The sequence below is a fragment of the Chiroxiphia lanceolata genome, chromosome Z, assembly GCF_009829145.1.
Source record: "Chiroxiphia lanceolata isolate bChiLan1 chromosome Z, bChiLan1.pri, whole genome shotgun sequence".
Classification (NCBI taxonomy): domain Eukaryota; kingdom Metazoa; phylum Chordata; class Aves; order Passeriformes; family Pipridae; genus Chiroxiphia; species Chiroxiphia lanceolata.
In genome coordinates, this window is record NC_045671.1 from 34,011,800 (window position 1) to 34,033,965 (window position 22,166).

The following is a 22,166-nucleotide window of genomic DNA, read 5'->3' on the forward strand; positions in this document are numbered from 1 at the left end:
TTCAGTAGGAGACATGCCGTTTATGGCATAGGAACCGCCTAGTACAACATCACATTTCAGAGGGATGGAGAGACTAGTGTACCTTGCAAACAGTGGCAGTAATACTAAAAAGTCATACTAAAATGTGGAAGAGTCATGAAAAGAGTCAGTAACAGGAGAATTAAACCCATACCTGTGTTAGTAAAATTAGTAGGGAGAACACACATCTTTTCCAGTCTGAACTGCAAAATTAATTTAATTTTTTCCTGTCTTCACAGTTACACTTCTGGCCTTGAGATCTCTTGCAGAGTTCAAGAAGAAAGCAGTATGGACTAAAGCTTATGGGTGGTAAGATACAGTGCACACTGTATCTTATCCAATGAAGAAAACTGTTCATACTTGAAAACATAATATTATGACTCAGGTATCAATAAACCAAATTCCAAAGACGTTTCCTATCAGAGGGTTTTGAATTGGTTTATTTTACCCTTTTGTCTCCTTATAAAGACTCCTAAGATGAAAACAAATGTTTTGTTTTTAACTGATGGGTTGGTGTTCTTCTTCAAACATGCTGAATATAAATGAGAAAGACACATTCAGTTGAGTTTCAGTTGAGTTGAGTGACATCTGGGAACCTTGCAAGCTGGAGTGGAATATTCCTTTAGTTCATGGAAGCTATGTAGGAATAGATGGAAATAAAACAAACTTGTGAAATTTGTTTGGATGTAGCTTATTTACTAAAATGTGTTTTAGTGTAACAGACTTCTGAATGAGCATTACTTTTTAACTGATAATCCTTTTTTTTCAGAAATAACACTATGTTCTTGTGCAATAGTGACAACACATATATAGTGTGAGCAGTTCCAGCAGGTGTATAGTGTGAGCAGCGTTTCTGAAAGGGGTGGTGTGTCTGTCAATATTGCAGTGGCTTTATGAAGATCACTGAAATAAGTCAATGATCTGATGGCTGTTAAATCTGCAACTCCAAGACAGCTGCAATTTTCTTTCCACTTATTACTAGTTTTGTCTCCTTTACCCTTCTTTGCACATAAAAAGAATTCTTCTCTGCCTCTAGGAAAAAGCGACAATACAGCAATTCTTTTCCACCTTTACCATCTTAAATAGATTAGCTTGTGCTATTTTTCTTATTTAATACTTTTCTCTTTCTGAAGGAATAGAGAACTTTGCTACTTTGCAGTCTCGCTAAGACAGATCTTAAAGAGGGTTTGTATTTAGCAATCCTCCTTGCTGGAGTAGACAAAAATTAACTCAATATAATTGCTTGGGCACTGTTCCTTAATGTCTTTTGAAACAGTACTAGTGACAGAATTGTTAATTTTGATCAGCTTGAAGGAAATGTCACCACCCTACATCTAGAAGACACACCCCATTGCAGGAATTCTCTTATTTTCAGGATTGGTAACATTTCATCTCCGAAAGAAATTCTCCTCTGATTTCTTGGTCACTTGGTCTGTTCAGCCTGTTGAAGAGAAGTCTGAGGGGAGACCTCATTGCAGTCCCAACTTCCTCATGACGGGGAGAGGAGGGGCAGACACTGATTTCTTTGTGTGGTGACCAGTGACAGGACATGAGGGAATGGCCTGAAGTTGTGTCAGTGGAGGTGTAGGTTGGATATTAGAGAAAGGTTCTTCACCCAAAGGGTGGGTGGGCACTGGAACAGGCTCCCCAGGAAAGTGGTCACAGCACCAAGCCTGACAGAGTTCAGGAAGTGTTTGAACAATGATCTCAGGCACATGGTGTGACTCTTGGGGTTGTATTGTGCAGGTGCAGGAGCTGGACTTAGTGATCCTTGTGGATCCCTTTCAGCTCAGAATATGCTTTGATTCTCTGATTCTTGGCAGGGGCAGGGGGGGTTGTTTCTCATCCAACAAGGCTCCTGTGGGATGGCAGTGGGCTTCCCACAGTGATCACGTTTCTTCAGTGATTGGGTGTGTTGAGGATTAGTGCAGTACTTGTTTGTGTTTCCAAAATAGTGTATAATTAATTGTAATTTCATGCTGCATATGCAGCTGTATACGGAGAAGACTATCTAAAGGTGAATGTGCAGAATGACTCACTGAAAGCAGTTGTCACTGAGTTGATGACGTTTCTATTTGTGTGTATACTTCTAAGTAACATCTAACAAAGCCAAATATGTCACATTTTAATAGTGCCATCTCTAATGTACTGTTTCAAGCTAACTTACACCTTTACTTATCTTAGTTTGCATGTGTAGTAGCATTTTAATTCAGATGAAATTTTTGGTTTTTTTAAAGGGAACCACTGGGTGATGCCTACTTGCTGTGTTTTAGTTTGCATAGTGGAGCAGTATATAAACATCTAAATTAACTGAATTTCTACTGATGTGTAGTAAAAAATGTAAACCAAGGGAAGGCATGGCATGGCCTGAGGGTGGCAATGCTAACACAGCTGCAGGGAGCACTGAGAGTTTAGAAGCATATTGAAATTCTTGTACACCAAAGCACGTGATATAAGAAGTAAACAGGATGAACTGGAACCATTAGCCAGCTCCCAGACCTGAGATATCATTGGGATTAGTGAGACTTGGTAGAATGAGTCCCATGACTGGAGTGCTGGGTTGCAGGGCTATGGGCTGTTAAGGAGGGGTAGGCAGGTCAGATGAGGCAAAGGAGTTGCACTGTGTATGAGGAACAGGTTTGACTGTACAGTCCTTACAGTTAAGGTTGAAGGCCTCTGGGTGGGAATTAGGGGGATGAAAAACAAAGCAGATGTCATTGTGGTTGTCTGCTGTTGTTCAGTCATCCATGACACCAGCACCGATTATTTAATCTATAGACAATGAGGAGAAATCTCTGGATCAGTAGCCCTTGTCTGACAGGGGGAGAGCTGTAACCCCCACTTAAGCAAGACCCAGAAGGACCACTCTGCATGCAAGTCACAGTGTGACACAGAATGGCCGTTTATTGGACATGGACACCGGCTTATAAAGGGAGAGCAGGGAACTCGCTAGAACAAAGGGTGGAGACTGGGAGAAGTATTCAAGGAGCAGCCAATCACAGTAACAAGGGGTGGAACTTATCTAAACATGGACAAATGAAAAACCATCTATGGGGAGTACTGCGATGCAGCAGGGTCAGACAAATAAGGAAAGGGTTTACATAGAACCAATAGGAGAAGGGGTAACAGGGGTACAGAGAAGGGAATCACACATTCTCATAATAAAACATACTATGCCAACAAGGGAACAATTGTATAACTAAGTAAAATGCTGGAAATAGGCACTCTCTGGTTATGATGATCATATCTTGTGCATGACAGCGTAGGAGCACTCTGAGATGTTTTCTTCCTCTTCCTCTGATCTCTCCTCATTAAGTCTCTTCCACCACTCATAGGACTCTTTTGGGGCACCTCCAACACTTGTCCTTATGGAAAATTTCAACTTCTCACACATAACTGCAACAAGCAAGTCTGAGAAGTTCCAGAATTATGCTGAAGATAATTTCTTCTCACAAGTATTCAGTGAGCTAGCTAGGAAAGATGCCCCCCCAACTTGTTTGTGAATAGAGAAGGACTCATGGGAGATGGGATGGTAGGTGTCTCTTTTGGCCACAGTGACCATGAAATGGTTCAGTTTAAATTTTTTGGTGTAAATGAGAAAAAAGGTCATCAGAATTGCTACCCTGGATTTCAAGAGAGGAAATCTTAAGTGCTTTAGGGAGCTAGTTAGTAATGTCGTCTGTTCAGCCAAGCTGCTCTTCTGCCCTTCTTGCTTGACTTTTGGCACAGCCTGCTCCTATGCTTCTAAAGGGTGGTTCTTAAAGACTGACCAACACTTGTGGATCTCTAAGTCCTCAAAAGCAGATTTCCAGGTGGGTTTTTAATGTCTCCAGAGAGGGAGACTCCATGACCTCCCTGAGCAGTCTGTTCCAATGCTCTGCCATGCTCAATTTGAAGTTCTTCTTCATGTTGAGGGGGAACTTGTGTTTTAGTTTATGGCTGTTGCTTTTTGTCCTGTAGTTGGGCACCATTGAAAAGAGTCTGGCACCACCTTTTTAATATCCACCTTTGAGATATTTATATGTATTGATGAGATTCCCTCTCAGTCTTCTCCAGACTAAACAGGTCAAGCTCCCTTAATCTCTCCTTTTAAGAGAGATGTTCCAGACCCCTGATCATTCTTGTGGCCCACTGATGGCCCCTCTTCAGTAGCTCCTTGTCTTTCTTGAACTGTGGAGTCTAGAATTGAACACAATTCTCCTCAAGTATGGAGGGCCAAGTAGAGGGCAGGATCACCTCCCTCGACCTGCTGGCCACACTCTTCCCAGTGCACCCCAGGATACCATTGGCCCTCCTGGCCACAAGAACTCACTGCTGGCTGACGTTTAACTTGTCATCCACTAAGACTCCCAAGTCTTTCTCTGCAGAGCTGCTCTCTGGTAGTTTAGCCCCCAGCCTGTACTGGTACTTGGGGTTATTCCTCCCCAGGTGCAGGACGCTACACTTGCCCTTGTTGAACCACATTAGGTTTCTCTCTGCCCAGCTCTCCAGCCTATCAAGGTTCTGCTGAATGGCAGCACAGCTTCCACGTTTATCAGCCACTCCCACCAGCTTTGTATCATCAGCATACTTCCTGAAGGGTGCATTTGATGCCTTCATCCAGGTTATTGGTAAACAAATTGAATTAAGACTGGATCCAGTACTGATCCCTGGAAATACCACTGACTACAGGCTTCCAACCAGATTCTGTTTCGCTGAACACAACCCTCTGAGCTTTGCTAGTTCTTCATCCACCTCACTGTCCATTTATCTAACACATGTCCTGAGCTTACCTAAGACGATGTCAAAAGCCTTGCTGAAGTCAAGGTAGACAACATCCACTGTTCTCCCCTTGTCGACCCATCCTGCCATGCCTACGCCCCAGGAGAACATAATGGCATAAGCTGCCAAAGATTCTCTTGCTGTAGACAGGTGGATCCCATCCCTCTCTAACAGGCTACAATCATTGAAGTACAACTCTTTGTCATAAAAGCTGTTGTATTAAACATCTTTTTGCATGCCCAATCCAGAGCTTTCCCAGAAACTCAGGTGAGGCATTGGAGCTGAAGGTACAGTGGCCTGCTGTCGTCGCACATGGAAGTCTGACTGCCTGGATCTCCCAATTGCCTGCCTCAAGTTACCTCTGTACCAGAAGGAGGTGGGGAAGTCTTCTGACATTAGGTTCATGCCTTTTTCTTGCAGTTTGGGTTTGGGGGTTGTAAGGTATGCAGATACTTTACCCAAAAATGCCAAGGCAGTGGAAAGGATTCAGAAAGGTTTATTTCAAAGACAAGGACGCTAAAAACTTACAAAAACCTCACAGTGCTGCAGGACAGCACTGGGCCTCAGAAAAAAGGCTCCCCTGCTCTTCCAGGGCTTTTTTTATCCTCTCTTTCTCCTCCCCCACCATCTCTGGCCCAAGGAGGCCCTGTACATGTCTGTGAACTTAATCTCTCCTGCATTCCAGAGAGAGCTTACTCACAGCTCTCCCTGCAGCTTTCTCTGAAATGCAGAAGGGACAGGGAGAAAAGCTTCCTAAGTAGAACAGCAAGTTCTAGTTTCCTCTTACGAATTCTTCTATGCCTACAGGACTCCTCCCCATAGTGAATTTCAAAGAATCCTTTTCCTATTCTAGCCTTTTAGACTGCTGCGAGACTCTGTGACATAACGTTTTTTTAACATAAAACAATAAACATGGTTTAATCTGCGGTAGGTTTGACCCAGACTGGCTGCCAGAGGTCCATTCTCACTCCAACAACTTAACAGGACAGGGAGAAAGTTCGTGGGTCAAGACAGGGAGATCATTTACCATTCACTATCAGAAAACCAGATTCAACTTGTGGAAGACTAATTTATTGCCAGTTAAAAATAGACTACGATGCTAAGAAAGACAAAACTAAAATTGCCTTCTCCCTACCCCTCCATTCTGCCTAGGGTCAGCTTTACTCTTTCATTCCTGAATCTTCTACCTCCTCCCTCCCCAGGCAGTGCAAGATGGGTAGGGAATGGGAGTTGCACTTGGTTCATAAACCTTCATCTCTGCTGCTTGTTTCTCTTCATGCTGTTCCCCTGCTCTAGCATGGGGTCCCTCCCATGGGATACAGACCTTGATGGTTCCTTCTCACAAGCTGCAGCTCTTCAAGCACTGCTCTAGCATGGGGTAAAGGGAAGCCATTGGGAAAAGGCTGCTTCAGCCTGGGTCCCTAATGGGCCACAGTTCCTACCAGGAACTTGTTCTTATGTGGGCCCTCCATGGGCTGCAGCTTCCTTCAGGGTACAGCCACCTGCTCTAGCATGGGGTCCTCCCCAGGCTGCAGTGTGGATATCTCCTGTATAGCGTGTTTCAGCATGGGCTGCAGAGGGACAGCCTGGTCCACCATGATCTCCATGGCCTGCAGGGGAATCTGCTGCAGTGCCTGGAGCAGCTCCTCCTCTCCTTCTCCATTGACCTTGGTGTCTGCAGAGCTGTTTCACTCAATTTTTCATACTCTTCTTTCTCCCAGCTGCTGCATAACATTTTTTTACCTTTTCTTATGTACACGTTGACAGAGATGCCACCATTTTTTCTGTTTGGCTCAGCAGTGTCCTGCAGTGGCTCAATTTTGGAACTGGCTAGAGCCAGCTGTTTCTGGCATGGGGGAGGCCCAAGGCTTCTCATGGAGGCAATTCCTACAGCTTCTACAGTACCAAAGCCTTGCCACGTAGACCCAATACAATATCTTATGTGATGTTTCCTCCTACAGGGTATGTTAACTCCAGGTAGTTTGATAACAAACATATTAGATTGAATTTCCAAGGGGGATAATGTCCATGTTTCAAAGTTATATAGTGGTTTCATATGGATTTATTCTGGCTATCCTCTTCAAAACTGTCATCTTATTCAGTTGTTCTAGATGTTTCTTCATGTTGTTCACACTGGAATCAGTTCGGATTAGACAGAAGTCCAAAGTGGAAGTACTTGTGTTTGTCTAGTAAGTTCCAAATTCCTATCTGTTTCCAGTGCTTTGAAAAAAAAGAATCCAGGGTTGACCCTATACTATTGCATGCATGATCTTGTTGCTTATGGTTTGCAAATAGAGTGGTCACAATAGTCTGCAGGCATTGCCTGCCACAGATATTAAATATATAAAAAGTATAGTAGGTGACCTATCATAACACATTAGTTTAGCTTCCCTGTTTCCTTACAGAACTTCTTAGGCTACGTGGTTTAAAAAGTCTTACGGGCAAAAGCCTCTTCATATTCTGATAGTGTTTATTTTCCTATTATATTCTCTCCTACTATTATCTTGCCTCCCTCCGCAAGTTTTCAGTCAAGCTCAAAAAGTTAGCCTCACTTTTCTGCCCCACCTGTTGAAATGCAGGTGATAATCAATACAAATAAAACATCAGAAAAGCCCCTGCCAGCCAAAATGAGTTATTTGGCTACTTTTGCCTGTACAATCTACTGTGTTACTGTTGTATTCTTAATTCCCAACCTCTGAAGAGCCAATGATCTAGTTGCATTCTCACAGATAGTCCTGCAGAAGTATGAGGAGCAATGCAATTGAGTAAAATGCCTAAATTTTTGCACATGGTTTTTGGTAGTCATTCAGTTCCCTTTAAAGAGCAACATGTATTTGGCCTGACTGCATCCCACTTCTTTTGCACACATCTGTCTGCTGTTCAGCATGGGAGAAAATCATTGAGGGGAGAGAGGCAAGTCATGGCAGATACATGATCATAAGTATTTCTGATCCTTAAATATCCCCTTGAATATATAGTAGTTGAGTACCTGATCACTTGCCTTTCTGGTTTAGCTGCATGTACTGGAATCTTCTTTTGTTAAGTGAAGAATGGGCCAGAATGTGAGTGCCTGGGGCTAATCAGCATGTCAGTCTCATAGGTTGCAAAGGTTCTGGCTTCTCCTTGAGAGATTCCAGTTCCAGCCTTTTTAACTTTTATATATCAGGCACATACATGTTGGCCTAATATAAAGTAATCTTACAGATTAAATGGTAATTGTCATTACAGAGTATTTGTTGCCAATGAGGTAAGAATTAATACTGAAATAAGGTTTGTTGGTGTGACTGTGAGTGGAGGCACTCTTCAGTTTGTTCAGAATTCTCTAATATATGTTAGAAAAAATATATTAATATCAAAAACTCCAGTAATTTTTAGTTAAAACTTTCAAAAGTTTTCCAAAGTTGCTCCATTTTTGAGGTGCATTCAAGAGACCTGCCTTTCTGAAAATTCTACACAGCCAGATGATGTACATGCAAAGAGGAGCGTTGCATTGAAAAATCTTTGTCTCATTTCTTTTTAACTTATGATATGCAGCAGTCCACTAGGAGTATATTTTGTATTTCGAAACAAAATATCGACTTAGCTTCTTTTGGTTTTGATGTTGCCTGTCCCTAGGTGTGCCTTTCTCTCGGAGAAGAGGTTCTGGATGATAAAGCACATACCTGAATCAAAACACAAAATGGTGTAAGAACAAGGGAGCAGAGTCCAAAACTGTCTTGAATAAGTTTAGAAGGAGCAGTAGGAGCTTTCATCTGGCAACCTTGCACGGTTCCTTCCACGTACTTAGGAACAGAACACTGCATCATAAAGTTGAGATCCTTCAAATTCATGTTAAAGTCCATGACAGAACAAAGACTTGTCTGTAATGTCCAAATTTTTCAAAAGTATTTTGAGGAGGAGGAGAAGGAGTCTACTTACATGCAGGTTTGGGAGTGAGCTAGTTTTTTCATTCTTTTGAATAATCAAGCGGTAAAAGTGTTAATTTAGATATAACTTCTCATCCCAGCTAGCACAAATGAATGAGCAATAGTTGCACAGAACAAGAGTATGATCAAATGGAAATTGATTTAAAAAAAAACAACAACAAAACAAAACAAAAAAAGAAAGCTTCTCTAAGTAGCTGTAAGGCCAGGACCACTGAAACAATTTTTATTGGTTTGTATTTTTATGCCTCACACACATAATGTATCTTACAAATTCAGTTACTTGTATTTGAAAGACACTGGAAATCAAAACAGGTGGTGATACACTTCTCTGCAGTGGTCTGCAGAAGATGTGGCAGACAGTTAGAGTTTGTGAAAGGCACAATACTGACTTGATTTTTTGTTGCCATAGACATCCCAGTTGCCTTGGGACCCAGCTTTCTGAAAGATGAGATACTTACCTGTAAAGAGCACTAGCAGGTACATTTTCAGAACATAGGGGAAGTAGATTGAGAAGGCGAATGGAAATGGTAGCTTGATGGAGTATGTGCCAAAATATTCAAAATAAGGCAGTGATACACAAATTGCAAATGCTGTAAAACATGGTAAATCCTTAGTCAAAAGGAGGTGGAAGATCATCAAAAAGCTTTGTGTAACAGTTAATTACTTTTAAAACACAAACAGCTGTATTGTATATACCTATGCATTAATATACATATATATTCACATTCACATATATTAATACACATATGAACATTTTCTCCTTGAGTTCAGTTTTGTAGGTCTGAGGTGCTAATTGCTCTTAGTACTAGAATTAGCAAGTATTTCCTATTCAGTGTCAATCCTGTAGTTACAGTGCTTTCAGTGTGCTCTCAGTGGGCACTTTTCTTGAAGTAAGTATGATGATCTGCTAAGTATGGCCTAAACCAGTAAGGTCAACCTCAGTGGGGGAGAAGGCAGCTTTGGAACTTGCTGTCTAATGTGCTCAGTCTGGAATGGGGGAATCCGTTTGTCTTTTACGAGAGTATTTTTCTGCTTTACTCAGAAAAATGAACATTTTCCTATATTGTTAAAAACCAATCCAAAATCAAACAAAAACCCCACCAGACACACAAACTCCAAACGTCAGAGAGCTCCTATTAAAGAAAAAAGAACAGAAAAGAGAAAGAGAGGTGACATACAGGTTAATCTGAAGGTACATAAACATTTATGAAAACTTTGGCAACGCAAGAAGAACTACCTTAAACGCAAATGGCAGTTAAAGTGATCACATTTTATTGAAGAATATTGAGGAAGCAAGTTGTTGGTACCTTTCCCACATCTTACCTTTAGCCAGAACTGAAAGGGGATAAAGTGGGATGCACAGTGAGAAGTTGAGCCATGTCAATGGTAGGTAGTATATTCCCATCCTTGCCAACATGTTGTAAGTGTATCTGTAGCAAGAGGAAAGCAGATGAGCTCAGAGGGCATGATGATGTCTTTTAGAATAAAGAGATGTTATTGAAAAATCCAAAGGAATTGCAGAAGAGCTTGGAGCTGCCTATATCAGTAAATTTCAGAGTGAGCAACGGCTTTTTTAAGGCTCCATAGCCTAAAAGTAGATGGTTCATTGTTTTGGAGAGGTGGGTCTGTGGTGCTACTCCAGAGCAGGCAGACAGCAATAGAGCCCTCCAGACAGACAGCTCCATCAGAAACATCATGATTTCATACTGATCCATTAGAAAATAAATTTCATATTATTTGCATCTGGGATATTGCATCTGGGTAGGTGCCGGTAGAATATGCCTATCACTTGGGACTAAGAAAATACTAATTTATGACTGCTGAGCTAGCTAAATCATTGCTGGAGAAGGCTAAACAGGAAGGTAATTGCAGGAACTTAACCTTCTGTAGTACATCTGCTCCTATGCTACATCTCAGAAGGGGTAGTAGGAGCAAAAAAACAAACAGTTGTGCTCCAATGTATTTCATGATTTTATTCTTACTGTGGCTGTTACTGGGAATGCTTAGGACTTCAGTCTCCAAAGATGAGCTAATTCTGGTTTGATCTTAAAGTGGTACAGCAGCTTTCCAAACACTGAGAAACAGGTCTTTAGCAATGATAGAAAATTAATGATGCATTGATTGAATTACTGTGCACTGACAGGACTTTACAGCCAATTCTGTTTATATTTTGGCATCTCTCCAGCTGCACAGAACCCTTTCATTTCAGATTAAGTTCTACTATTTTAGCTTTACAAGCTTCAAAAATAAATGGGATGGAGCAATAATGAAAATAATACAAGTAGTAATCTATTAACACATGTAGTACAAATACTCTGAAGCTGACTTAAAATCTCTATCAGTTCTGACACTTTCCTTTTTTAGATCTCTTTTATAACATGCATTTCCTTTGCTGCCTAAATCCATATTTTTCAGTCAGTCCCCTAAGCAATATATTCGAAGTAGCAGAAAGCTATTTTAGCAGAAGAAAAAAAGATTTTGCTGCCATACGTAGGTTACTGTGAGGACTATGTCTTCTTAAAATACTTCTTAATTCTGTATGTTTTACCTGCTGTAAGTGTACAAACTGAGGTGCATAGAGGCTTATGTTACATTTGAGAAGTATGTTTGTTGTCCTTGTAGTGTGATATATGCCCTACTACACCAAAATGCTCATCTCTGCTACGGGACCTCTTGGCTCTTTGAAAAGCACAGGTGCAATTAACCTAGAATAATCTTTTCATTTTAGCAAAAAGTTCTGCTCATGGCGTACTGTGCTGTCAATCTTGGATCAAAGTGGATAAAACCAAAAAAATAAAGCAACAGGATGGTAAATCGCTTTTGGAAATTGGTGTTCCTTGGAAGGTAGTTGTGATTTCGTTTTAAATTTTTGTTAAAAAAGGCAAAGCCTTTGAACTACAAATGATAATGCATTATGTTACTGCATTGCTCTGTCTTATATTTTTAAGTCACTCTGCCTCTCAACCATGTGGATTTTTATAAAAAACAGTAAGTAACTTACAAGGTTCAAGCTTTACTTAAAATGGATAATATGCTTTGCCAATTTTGAAACAATTAAATGAGCTTGCTGCACAGTAAGGGGGTGGTTCTGGTGGTAAGAATAACCCATTTTCTCCTCATGGTTTTGATGTTGACTCCTTACCTGACCACATCTAATAAATTCCAAAGGAAAAATAAAACACACACGACATATTTCCCTTGAACTTCTTCCTGACTGTTGATCACGACAAATAAAACAATTATTCTCTCAGTGATCTGAAAAGAAAAGAGAATTTTGAATTCATATAGCACCTTCTGTAGCTGTTATTTCTGTGCCATTTTGGCAAAATAGGAGGCCACGGGTGGATCCAGTTTCCTTTATGCAAATTCAGCAGTCAGTGTTTTGTTTCTTGGCTTGCTTTTGTTCAAGATCCCATTGGCCTTCAGCACAGGCAACTGGAGACTGCTGGCTGCAGCATCGCACATCTGCGGTGGTAAGTGTGGAGGTTTGCTTGCCAACCGGCATGACTTGGGTTTGTAGCCAAGGAAACCTGTGGCTGAACCGGCTGAGGTCGTGGAAGCAAGGACTACTCCCACTGCACACGGGTGCCTGGACGGCCAGTAGAGATGAGCTTCCTTGCTTGTAGGCTGTGTGGGAGGCAGTGGGATACAGAGGGCACTTCTTGGAGGGGTAGTGTGCCGGAAAATACTAATCTCACGCTCCCAGCTCTGTTTGCCATAACTTAGAGATCTGTGTCTCAAGGCATCTCTGTCATGTAAGATTTGCAGAAAGAGGGAGGAAAAGCAGAATTCCTGTCTTTCTTTCCATCTTATTCTTGGCTGGGGGAGGTGGATTTAAGTTTGTCACTTACGTGAATGATTGCCATAGTATTTATGTCAGAAGATTTTTCTAGTGGTTGAATTTTATCCAACCCACAAGGTATGCCTTTACAAATGAAGAGATAAAAGTGGATTAAACGGGCAGTGTCCCCAGCTTAAAATAAAGACTTTTGTGATACTAAAGCTCAAGAAATTAAAAACAAGTTTGTGTTTTTGCAGCTTTCCTGGAAAAGTTTCCTAACAGTATCCATGCCCTGCCCTGCAAAGTAAATATATTAGTACTGCCAAGAATTTGCTTGTCAGGCTCGCGGAGAACATTACCAATTCACTCTGATTTACACTGTATTTGAAAGTGTTGAAGAAGAAAACATGCATCTATTCAGTTAGTATAAATCAATATGGCTTCGTTGTTTGTTTTTTTTACCCACTGCCATGTCTTCCATAAGATACCTTAGGTTTAATGATTTCAGAGGTTGAGGTGTCAAGTCATTGAAAAGTTGTGAAATGAAAATGGATTACCAAGGTTATTTTTATAAGCACAGTTATTCTTCACTGGTGTCCCCTTTTTACCTTACTCCTACCTTAAATGAAATAAGAACTTTGCCTCTTAGCCAATTTGTGTGGTAGTTTTGCTACATAATGTTTATGGGTTCCTGTGTGGATCATTTTGGGACAAACTTTTTTTTTTTTTTGCAATCCACATCTGTTGCATAAAGCAGCCTTCACTTCACTATTCAGCCAAATTACGTGAGAGCAATTTTTCATACAGAAAGAAAGCATGTCTATCCCCTGGGGATCTGGTTCCTCATCTTGGAAAGCACTGAGGGGCCACAATAGCTAAAAATGGTTTTGCTGCCTCTAACGCTCTCCTGACTGTCATCTTGTGTTGCTGATCCCATAGGTCCCTAACTGAGGAATTGATTTCCAAGAAGGTCAGATGTTGACAGACTTCTGTATATACGGGCCAAGAAACAGAAAGTGAGAGGTAATATGTCCTGTGTTTGTACAGTGATGCTGAGGAACCTGACAAAAATACGGGGGAACTGGAAGTACTGATTCAGGATCTGAAACCAGATAGAACAGAGGTAGGAGAAACATGGCAGGACAACCATCACAAGAGGGAAAATAAAACAAAGGTAAAAGCAGTGTGAGCACTGAATGGAATTGTGTGCTGGAGAGAACAGATAAAATAGACCTGAGATAAAATTGTTAGATGAAGGGTGGTAAAGAGTGCAGGATTGGTGATGTGGGCATTTTGCTACTGACCCTAACATCAGACTGAGATGTGGAGAGAGAGTTCTGCAATGTTGTTAATAAAGAGCAGTTTCAGGGAGTTGCCACAGGAAATTGTCCTAGAGACCAAGGATAATGAAAAGATAATTTCCTGATAATGAAAAGATGGACATGTTTTTAGATGTCAGAGCTGGAAGATTTTCCAAATGGTCACTTGCTTTTCAAGAAGCAGCTGGGTGGAAATGCATTGGAAAACAGCATGGGTCAAATGATCAGAATCTGATTCCATATCAGTGAGAGAAAGGACAAGCAGTAGGAAGTCACCATCCCCAGTTTCAAAAGAATGTGCACTGGCTAGTGAGACAGAGTGGCTATGGAGACCCACAATGACCTGGAAGTGGAAGAGGCTGTGGATTTCCTTCTCTCATTAAGGCACAAGCAGAAACCCAAGAGGCAGATTTCCTTCATCAGAGGTTTGGGAAGGGGAGTGATGGAGGCACTCAGCTTTACTATTTGCACATGATGGAACTTGGTAATCAGACAGTAAACTATGTTAAGCACCTGCAAGAGCAGGAAACTGAACATGATACAAAGTTGCACCCCCTGTGGGTCTTCTGTTCCTGTTAGACTGCAGTCTCATCTGGCAAACAATGGGATGCACAAAGCAGCCACCAGACACTGAAACCGGAAACGACATGTGGCCTTACTCTGGAGTGTGTCTGCAGGCAGGACACAGACCTGGCTACTCAGAGCAATTGTAATGTCCCCTTGAGGACAGGCAGTGGCATCCTACCTCTTTTTCTGCATAAATCAGGGGGTTGCCTGCCTGCTTGCCTTTATTCTCTTTCAAGACGTTGTGCTCTTTTGCAGCTCATACCTTTATGTAGCATGCATAAATCAAAGGTAGATGCAGGGGTTAATCAGAGACTGGGGACCTTCTCTGCAAGTGACAAGCTACTTGAAGGAGATTCCAGTAAATGTCTGTTGATATTGTGCCCCTATACACACCATATCTGTATACATATATACATGAAGTCATGTACATATATAAATATACACATGTGTGTGTATACACACATATACACACACAGATAAAAAGCACATGCTACTGCTCAGCAATGGATCATTTTCTGTATGGATCATCTGTCTTCACATGAATGAAAATATGGGATTCTCTTTTGCTGCTCTCTTGCTTAGAAAAAAAACAAACCAGCAAATCCCCAAGTCCTATGTTTTCACATTCATAAAAAGAAAATATGTGCTAACATGTCACAAAGCATAATTACAATGGTTTCAGTTTTCTTTCCTTCTTTAAAATCAAATTGGAATTTCCTTCCTCTCCTAGCACTGATCTCTCACAGAATACAGCAAGTTCTGTAGAAGGGCGTAAATTTCCACAAGGCAGCCTGTGTTTTTGAATCAAGTAAATGAAACAGAGCAAATTTGGCTAGCTGAGGTTTGCAGAGGAGCAGACAGCACATTCACTTCCATTTTTTAATGACTGTGATTGCAGTATCATACTTGGTAGCTGAAACCCTTACACAGCTATTCAATTCAGTGAATGTTTTTAAAAAAAAAAAAACAACAACAACAAAAGAAAGTGAGAAAAGTGCTACTAAATATTTAAAGTTTAAAATTAATGGTTTTATCACAGTAGTACGTTGGTTTTGGTTTGGTAAATCAAATCCTGTTTGCATAGGACGAAGAACTGGTGTTTTGTTCACAAAACCACCAGTCTTTTTTATATCTTTCCTATCTCCTTACTAAGGTACCAGTCCCATCTGCCTTTACTCCCTGGCCAGACTGTCACATTTTATTATCTTCTGTTTTGATGACAAAGACATGTTCTCCTGCCCTCCTCCAACTCAAGCTGCAAATGCCCTGAGAGACGTCCCTTTTGCATCAGCTTTGCAACTGTGCCCTGTCTTGCCTTCCCCCAGCATATCCATCACACAGGACTCATTTTCTTTCATGGTGTGACTTGGCCTTGGCCTGCCTAACCCTTCTCAGATGCCTGGTGGCCTGAGACTTTGTCCCTCAGTGGGAAATCCTTTCCCAAGCAACCCAGTTCTGAGGACTCAATTCCTGCAGTTAGCAAACTATCAGCAGACTAGGCTCCCTGAGGAAGGGTGCAGGTGGAACATTCAGGGTAGTTCAGCCTGGGCTTGTCCCCAGGGGTGGCCATGGCTGACATGTGCAGGTCATGAAGAGAGTTTTGAGAAATGGTCTTACCTGCAAAAACCTGGGGAGGAGACGGCTTTTGTCAATGCCAGTGAGGATGTGCAGGATCTCCAGTATAGATAACAATTGGCAAACACGCATTACAAGTCCTATGGAGTAAAATGTGTCAGCCAACGAATCTACAGACAAAGTGAAGAGGAAAAGTAGAGTATGGTTATACAGTAAAGGTCTGGAGCAACTGCTGGGTTAGCTCTTGCCCTATCACCACTGGAGATGTAGAGAAGTAAAGTTCACACAGTACCAAACTTTTGGGTAGCAGAAGCCAAGCTTCAGGGATTGGAACAGGCAGTCCGCTCCATGTGTGGCTCTGATACAGAGGCAGGGAGCTGAGATAGTAATTAAATTCCCTATATTTAATTCATGGGCAAACAGTGTGCTGGATGTGTTGGTTTAGAGATACCACTTTAGGATATTTCTAAATAGGAGGAAATGTTGAGCAAATGCATGAGGAATGTCTAAACATGAGGAGATGTTGAGTTCCTGCCTCCATCCGTATGCATGACACTGCCTAAAACAAGTAGACCAGAAAGGAGGCATTTTATATGCCTACAACTGTCCACCATTATAAATCTTCACTAGTTTTCTATTTTTGTGTCTTAACTCCAGGCAATAGAGAGAAATACATTGTAATGTTTTTGGAGATAGAGAGTCATGTGCAATAACCACTAACATCTTCTCTCCTGGTGGCTTCAGTAAGATTAACGTTTGCCATAATGACTGGACCTAGTCACATTTCGGTCTATGTCTAAGTCAAATGTTACTAGCATGCTGCTGAATATTAAAGCCCATTAGCAAAATGAGCTTCACTCCTTATGTAACAGGGACAGAACATAGGTACCAGGAATTTGTTCAGTCTTTTTAATGGAGTATTTTCCTAGTTGAATTATAGTCACATACTCAGAATCTTAACTTAATCTCTCATTTGATATTTCTCTGTGTCTGTCACTGTGTCTTAAAATGCTTAAGGAAAATAGAGAAGGAATCCTACCTGTTCCAAATGTCATGAACCTGATGATCATATTTGTAAATATCCATGAATGTCCACAGAATTGCATTAAGTCATACACAAACAGGTACATGTTCATGGTAAAGCTGTGGAAGTGAAAATAATAAACCGTATGACCACAACATTGTAAGAAATTGCACCCTCTTTGGACATGTTAGTAAATCAAAGAAAAAGAGCTGAAATTGAGAAGAGCCCTGCTGAGAAGGACTTGGGAGTGCTGCTGGATAAGAGGCTGGACATAATTCAGCAATGTGCACTTGCAGCTCAGAAAGCCAACTGTATCCTGGGCTTTATCAAAAGCAGCGGGGCGAGCAGGTTGAGGGAGGTGATTCTGCCCCTCTGCTCTGGTCTGGTGGGACCCCACCTGGAGTGCTGCATTCAGCTCTGGGATCCCCAGCACAGGAAGGACATCGACCTGTTAGAGTCCAGAGGAGGATCACCAAGATTGTTAGAGGGCTGGAGCACCTCTCATATGAGGAAACATTAATAGAATTGAGATTGTTCAGCCTGGAGAAGAGATAGCTTCCAGTATCTGAAGGGAGCCTACAGTAAAGGTGGAGAGAGACTATTTACAAGCATATGTAATGACAGGACAAGGGGGAATGGTTTCAAATTTAAATAAAGTAGGTTTAGATTAGATATTAGGGAAAAATTCTTTACTGTGAGGGTGGTGAGGCACTGGAACAGGTTGCCCAGAGAAGTTGTGGCTGCCCTATCCCTGGAAGTATTCAAGAGCAGGTTGGATGGGGCTCTGAGCAACCTGGTCTAGTAGAAAGTGTCCCTGACCATGGTAGGGGGGCTGGAACTAGATGATTTTTAATGTTACTTCCAACCTAAACCATTCTATGATTCTGTGAAATGTAAAAAGATCATTGAAAACTGTCTCTCAGTGGTTGTAAACAGAACTCTGCCTATGGATCAAAGGCTCTCTTTGGGATACCTCGGATATGCCCAGAAAAAAATTCTGAGTTTACACCAATCATTAGGGTGAGCTGTGGCCATAAACTGAAATCTGTGCCTCCAGAGGAAAAAGTAACTAAACAAAGATACTCCACTGACTGCTGGATTCAAGTTGCATTTCATAAAATTAATCTTCTGTTGGAACAGAAGCACTTTTGGAGCTATTCTAACCTAATTTTTATGGATAATCTGACTTTTTGCAAAACTTCAAAGGCTCTTTGTGGGAGAATACAGAGATTATGAGTCATGGAAAGAGTGCCTATAGGAACGGGTCCCTCATGGCGGTAGCTCTCTGGGATCGAGCGGAGTGGAACGACACCGATTACTTGCGTTTTTATTGTACGGTTCTGCCCCAAATTCTGTAATTTCCTTTACCCACGCGGTCTCCCTGCACAGCACCATGTTCTCTCCCCTCCCTGAACCAGTCCCCGCCCCTGCACAAGCATTATTGGTTGTCTCATCTGTCTCTCCCCAATCCCTGGTTTGTTATTGGACTTTGGTCCTCCTGTATCCCCCACTGGCTAGCAGAGCCCTCAAGCCACTCCCTTTCCCCTGAACCCTTGCCCAATCACATTCCCCTTTCTATACCCTCCCCTGGAGACTTTAAAAGCCCACGGGATTTTGAATAAACTGCTTTTTGCCACTGGAATCCCGAGAAGAAACGTCGTGGTCCTTTCCCCCTGGCAAAGGGGGATCGCACCACAGGGACCCTCTCTGAGAAGCAGTGAGCGAGGAGTCAACTAGCAATCAACTCTGTTAGCTCTGGAGGCCCTTAATTTCCCATAAATGTATTTTCTTCTGGCCTATTCTGAAAAGAGAGGCTTGCCTGTCCTCCAGCTATAAAAAAGACGATCTACCTTCTTGGGAAATTTATTTGTTAATTTTGTACTAGAATTTATCTCCTGTGTTTGACCTATTGATTTCCTACCCCAAGAAATAGTACTCACTTTAAGTTGCCCCTTGATCCTGTGTGTTTGTGCAGTCTCTGCCATCAAACTTTATTTCATTTATATCTGTACAATAGCAAATGTAGGCAGTGTCTCTGTTTAGAAATATCTAAATTTGATAAATGCCTATACTTCATTCCCAGCACTGGACCAAGACCATAAATAACAATACAGACTTATACAAATTGATCTATATAAACTGATGTTCTAAATTTTTATTCTAAGTAAGTCCCAGGGAGATCTTAGAAAATACCTGTCTTCCTCTCTTCTAGTTATGCAGGATGGCTGCTATTCATATCATCACTTCTATAAGCACAAAAAATTTGTGGGAAAAAAATCTCTCCCAGGAGACATCAGTACCCATTGATACTATGAAAATAAGACATATAACAAAGGAATGTATTCCATATACCCTCCTTTTGGGAAAAGTATGATACAACTGAATTGTACTAAACTCCAGTGAGATCTATAAATATTGACCCATGTCTTTAATTACTGAGTGACACTTTTTTCTATCTTGTGGTAAGAAAAAAGGATGGGAAACTGTACATTACAAAAAGATAGAAAATTAGGAACATTGTTCTGATTTAAGAAACAATCTTATTACTGGATGGATAGGAATTACTGTAATGGGTATGGAAGTTAAAGGAACAATCATAAAAACCTTCAGGCTTTCCAGCCAGCAGTTCCACCACTGTCTTTGGCCTGATATTTGGGCTTTGCACTGGATGCAAGCTGAGCATGTGGTTTTTCTTATCTGAATTTTGGTTTGCTATATCTGTCTGTCATCCTCAGAATTTGTCTTTCAGTGATTCGGTTGTATTTTCCAGACTCTTTCTCCATTGGCTGCCTAGAAAACTGTTGTTTTTATAATTCTTAAACTACTTGATCTTGACTAAACAGGGAATAACCAAGAGGACATTTGTAAGTGCAGCCTCACATTAGTGTTTTTGCAATGTGGCAGCTGTTGCATATTAGAACTCGTCATCTTTAAAACATACTGGCAACTGCTGAAATATGTACACACTGTTGGCGTTTGAGGCGTGCTACATATTCCCAGTGCAGTGTAGAGATGTGCTGGCAGGCAGCATGCTGGTGTTACCTGGCAGACAGATCCTGGCCCCAGTGCCGCGAGCAGCACAGCTCCCTCACTTGCTGATATTCTCTACAGTGTAAAGGAACAGCCTGATCTGAAAATGTTTCATCCATTTGTTGATCACTGCACAACAGGTACATGAGAGCAAACAGAAGCCTTTGACAGAGGTGAAGTAATCTGCAGACAATAAAAGGTGATTTCAGTGTAATAAAAAGAAGTTGAAATGTAACTGCTCTCTAAGGTCTTTCTCATCCAAAGGCTGATCTCTTTATCTAAAGAAACAGAAGCAGGCTGACAATAACTTATTTCACTGTCCCAATAGTTTTGTATCACAACACAAAATTCAGCCATCTGCTGAATTGTGAAAGTCACTAGCAGAAGAAATGGGCTTTAGATTCCCTGCTTCCCTTGGTTCACAGCAGCCATCATTCCACATTTACCTCACAGAACCTGCTTCTAGAGCACCACTGGAGACAAAACACTGACTAGCCATCCACAAGGTAGCTGTTCAGTCTCACTGGCTAATCTTCCAAACCTCACTTTGCCTCACTAGTGTCTGATTTGCTGCTGCATTTCTCCCTTGTAGTGTGATGTGCTTTAAGACTTTCAAGTTGCTTTCCTTTGAAGGCATGGGGGGATCACTACACGTTTCAGTACTCTGCTTGCATTGATGACAGGAGAGAAATAAACAAACATGGATCTTGCAGGAGACAGAAGGCCAGATTTACTATCTGCTGTTTTAGTTGTCAGTTTCTCCTTACCGTGGCTGATTTTATGCCAAACACATTGAAATGCTGGGAATGCAGTTATCGTACTTAGTATCAGCTTTGCTCAGTGGAAAATTTTATATGCTTTCTCTCTAGGCTCAAAACCTAGAAAACTAGACGAAATGTTAGAAATATCAGAACTAGCACACACAGCAGCATGGTCCCAAATAGCCTCCCTTCCCTTCTATTCACTAGCAGAGATTTTACCATTTTTGCTTGCAAAGCCTGATGTATTTCCTCAGGCAGAAATATCATATAGGTGTTACTGTTGCATTTTATTATTTTATCATGAAGGTCTCCAGTATGGCTTTGTGACAACTATGATCCATGGCAAGCATGCAGGTAGGTGCCCTCAGTGTCTGAAGGGTGGTCAGGACCATGTTTCCCCATGAGCTAAGGTGACAGCACAGCAGAGGCTCTCAGCTCAGGGCATCCCTTTGCCCCAGCTACATGTGCCTTGCAGAGTGCCAGGATGAAGGCCACACTCAGGTCCCTCTCAGGGGGCATCCCAGGACCCTTGGTCCCAGGGTCCCACTTGGGCCTGCATGCACTGAGCACTTCCCTGCTGTCAGGGCCATTGCACTTGGCCATCTTCCCATGTGCCCTGACTGCACATGAGGAACCAGCCTTCAGGCTGAAACCAGAGAGCAATGTTCCTTTTTTTATTTCAGCAGGAAAGATCTGCTAGAAAAGCCCCTCTGCTGACACCATTTCCTTTTAAGTCATAATAAGTCATATTGGTCTGTTCTTCTGTTCCTTCCCCCTCCCACCCCTGTGACAAGCTGCAAGTTCTGTAGCTCAGGAAGAAGAGAGCTGCTGAGAACTAGAATAGCTGATATACTTTTCTCCCACAGGCGCATCCCACCCTCTGTTTCCACCCCCCTACTTTTTTGTATTTGAGCACTATAGGTCACCTGTGCTCAAGAGATGTTACCTGTTGCAAGGGTCAAATTTCTTCTGCTGCTCCTGAGCTTTCTCCTTTTTCCTCTCTGCAGCTGCAACAGCTGTTTGTTAGGAGATCACCCCTCCTCTTTCCTCTTTCCCCACCCCCCGACGTCACTGTATGTAGACTAAGCAGGAACAACACTGCACTTCCCGAGAAAGAAGCTTCTAAACCCAAATGTCTCGATTCCATTTGGTCCACTCCTCATCCAGCCCAGCCTAGCCCAGCCTAACCTAGCCAAGCCTAACCTAACCTAAATTGTTTGTTGCTGTTGTACTAGTAAGCTAGTCTGCAAATCCCACTAACCTTATCCCTTAACCCAGAGCAATATTTTGAAGGATTACTGGAGAGAATAAATGCAAAATTAAAATTTTTTCTTTTATGTTTAAATCATCAACACTACAATGATGCTAACAACACTATCAAATGACAAGGAAGACTGGGAGCAC

The 22,166-nt window shown here is 41.7% G+C and overlaps 2 protein-coding genes across 3 annotated transcripts in view; one reads left to right on the forward strand and one right to left on the reverse strand.

Annotated features, from left to right (window-relative positions):
* Positions 1-688, forward strand: part of FOCAD (focadhesin) — a 97,995-nt gene extending 97,307 nt beyond the window's left edge. The window contains exon 44 of the mRNA XM_032675261.1: positions 258-688. Coding sequence (XP_032531152.1) covers positions 258-331 — 74 coding nt within the window. The 3' untranslated portion in view covers positions 332-688. The remainder of the gene's footprint in view (positions 1-257) is intronic.
* Positions 689-2,905: 2,217 nt separating this feature from the next.
* HACD4 (3-hydroxyacyl-CoA dehydratase 4) lies at positions 2,906-21,805 on the reverse strand. 2 transcript variants are annotated; one of them, XM_032676173.1, is made up of 7 exons: positions 21,709-21,805; positions 16,987-17,090; positions 15,990-16,087; positions 11,848-11,960; positions 10,029-10,135; positions 9,164-9,295; positions 2,906-8,441 (listed from the first exon to the last, which is right to left on the reverse strand). In XM_032676173.1, exons 2-7 carry the CDS (start codon positions 17,081-17,083, stop codon positions 8,359-8,361), a joined length of 630 nt encoding a protein of 209 aa, XP_032532064.1. In that variant the 5' UTR covers positions 17,084-17,090; positions 21,709-21,805; the 3' UTR covers positions 2,906-8,358. The 2 variants fall into 2 exon arrangements, with proteins under 2 accessions (XP_032532064.1, XP_032532063.1); XM_032676172.1 differs by having other exon boundaries at positions 15,990-16,117.
* Positions 21,806-22,166: the final 361 nt, after the last annotated feature.

Coding starts and splice junctions, on each gene's coding strand:
- HACD4 (XM_032676172.1), bottom strand. CDS start 17,083: ATGAACATGTACCTGTTTGTGTATGACTTAATGCAATTCTGTGGACAT. Junction 16,118..16,986: donor GTTCATGACATTTGGAACAG/GTAGGATTCCTT, acceptor CTTTGTCTGTAG/ATTCGTTGGCTGACACATTT. Junction 10,136..11,847: donor AATTTATTAGATGTGGTCAG/GTAAGGAGTCAA, acceptor CTCTTGCTACAG/ATACACTTACAACATGTTGG.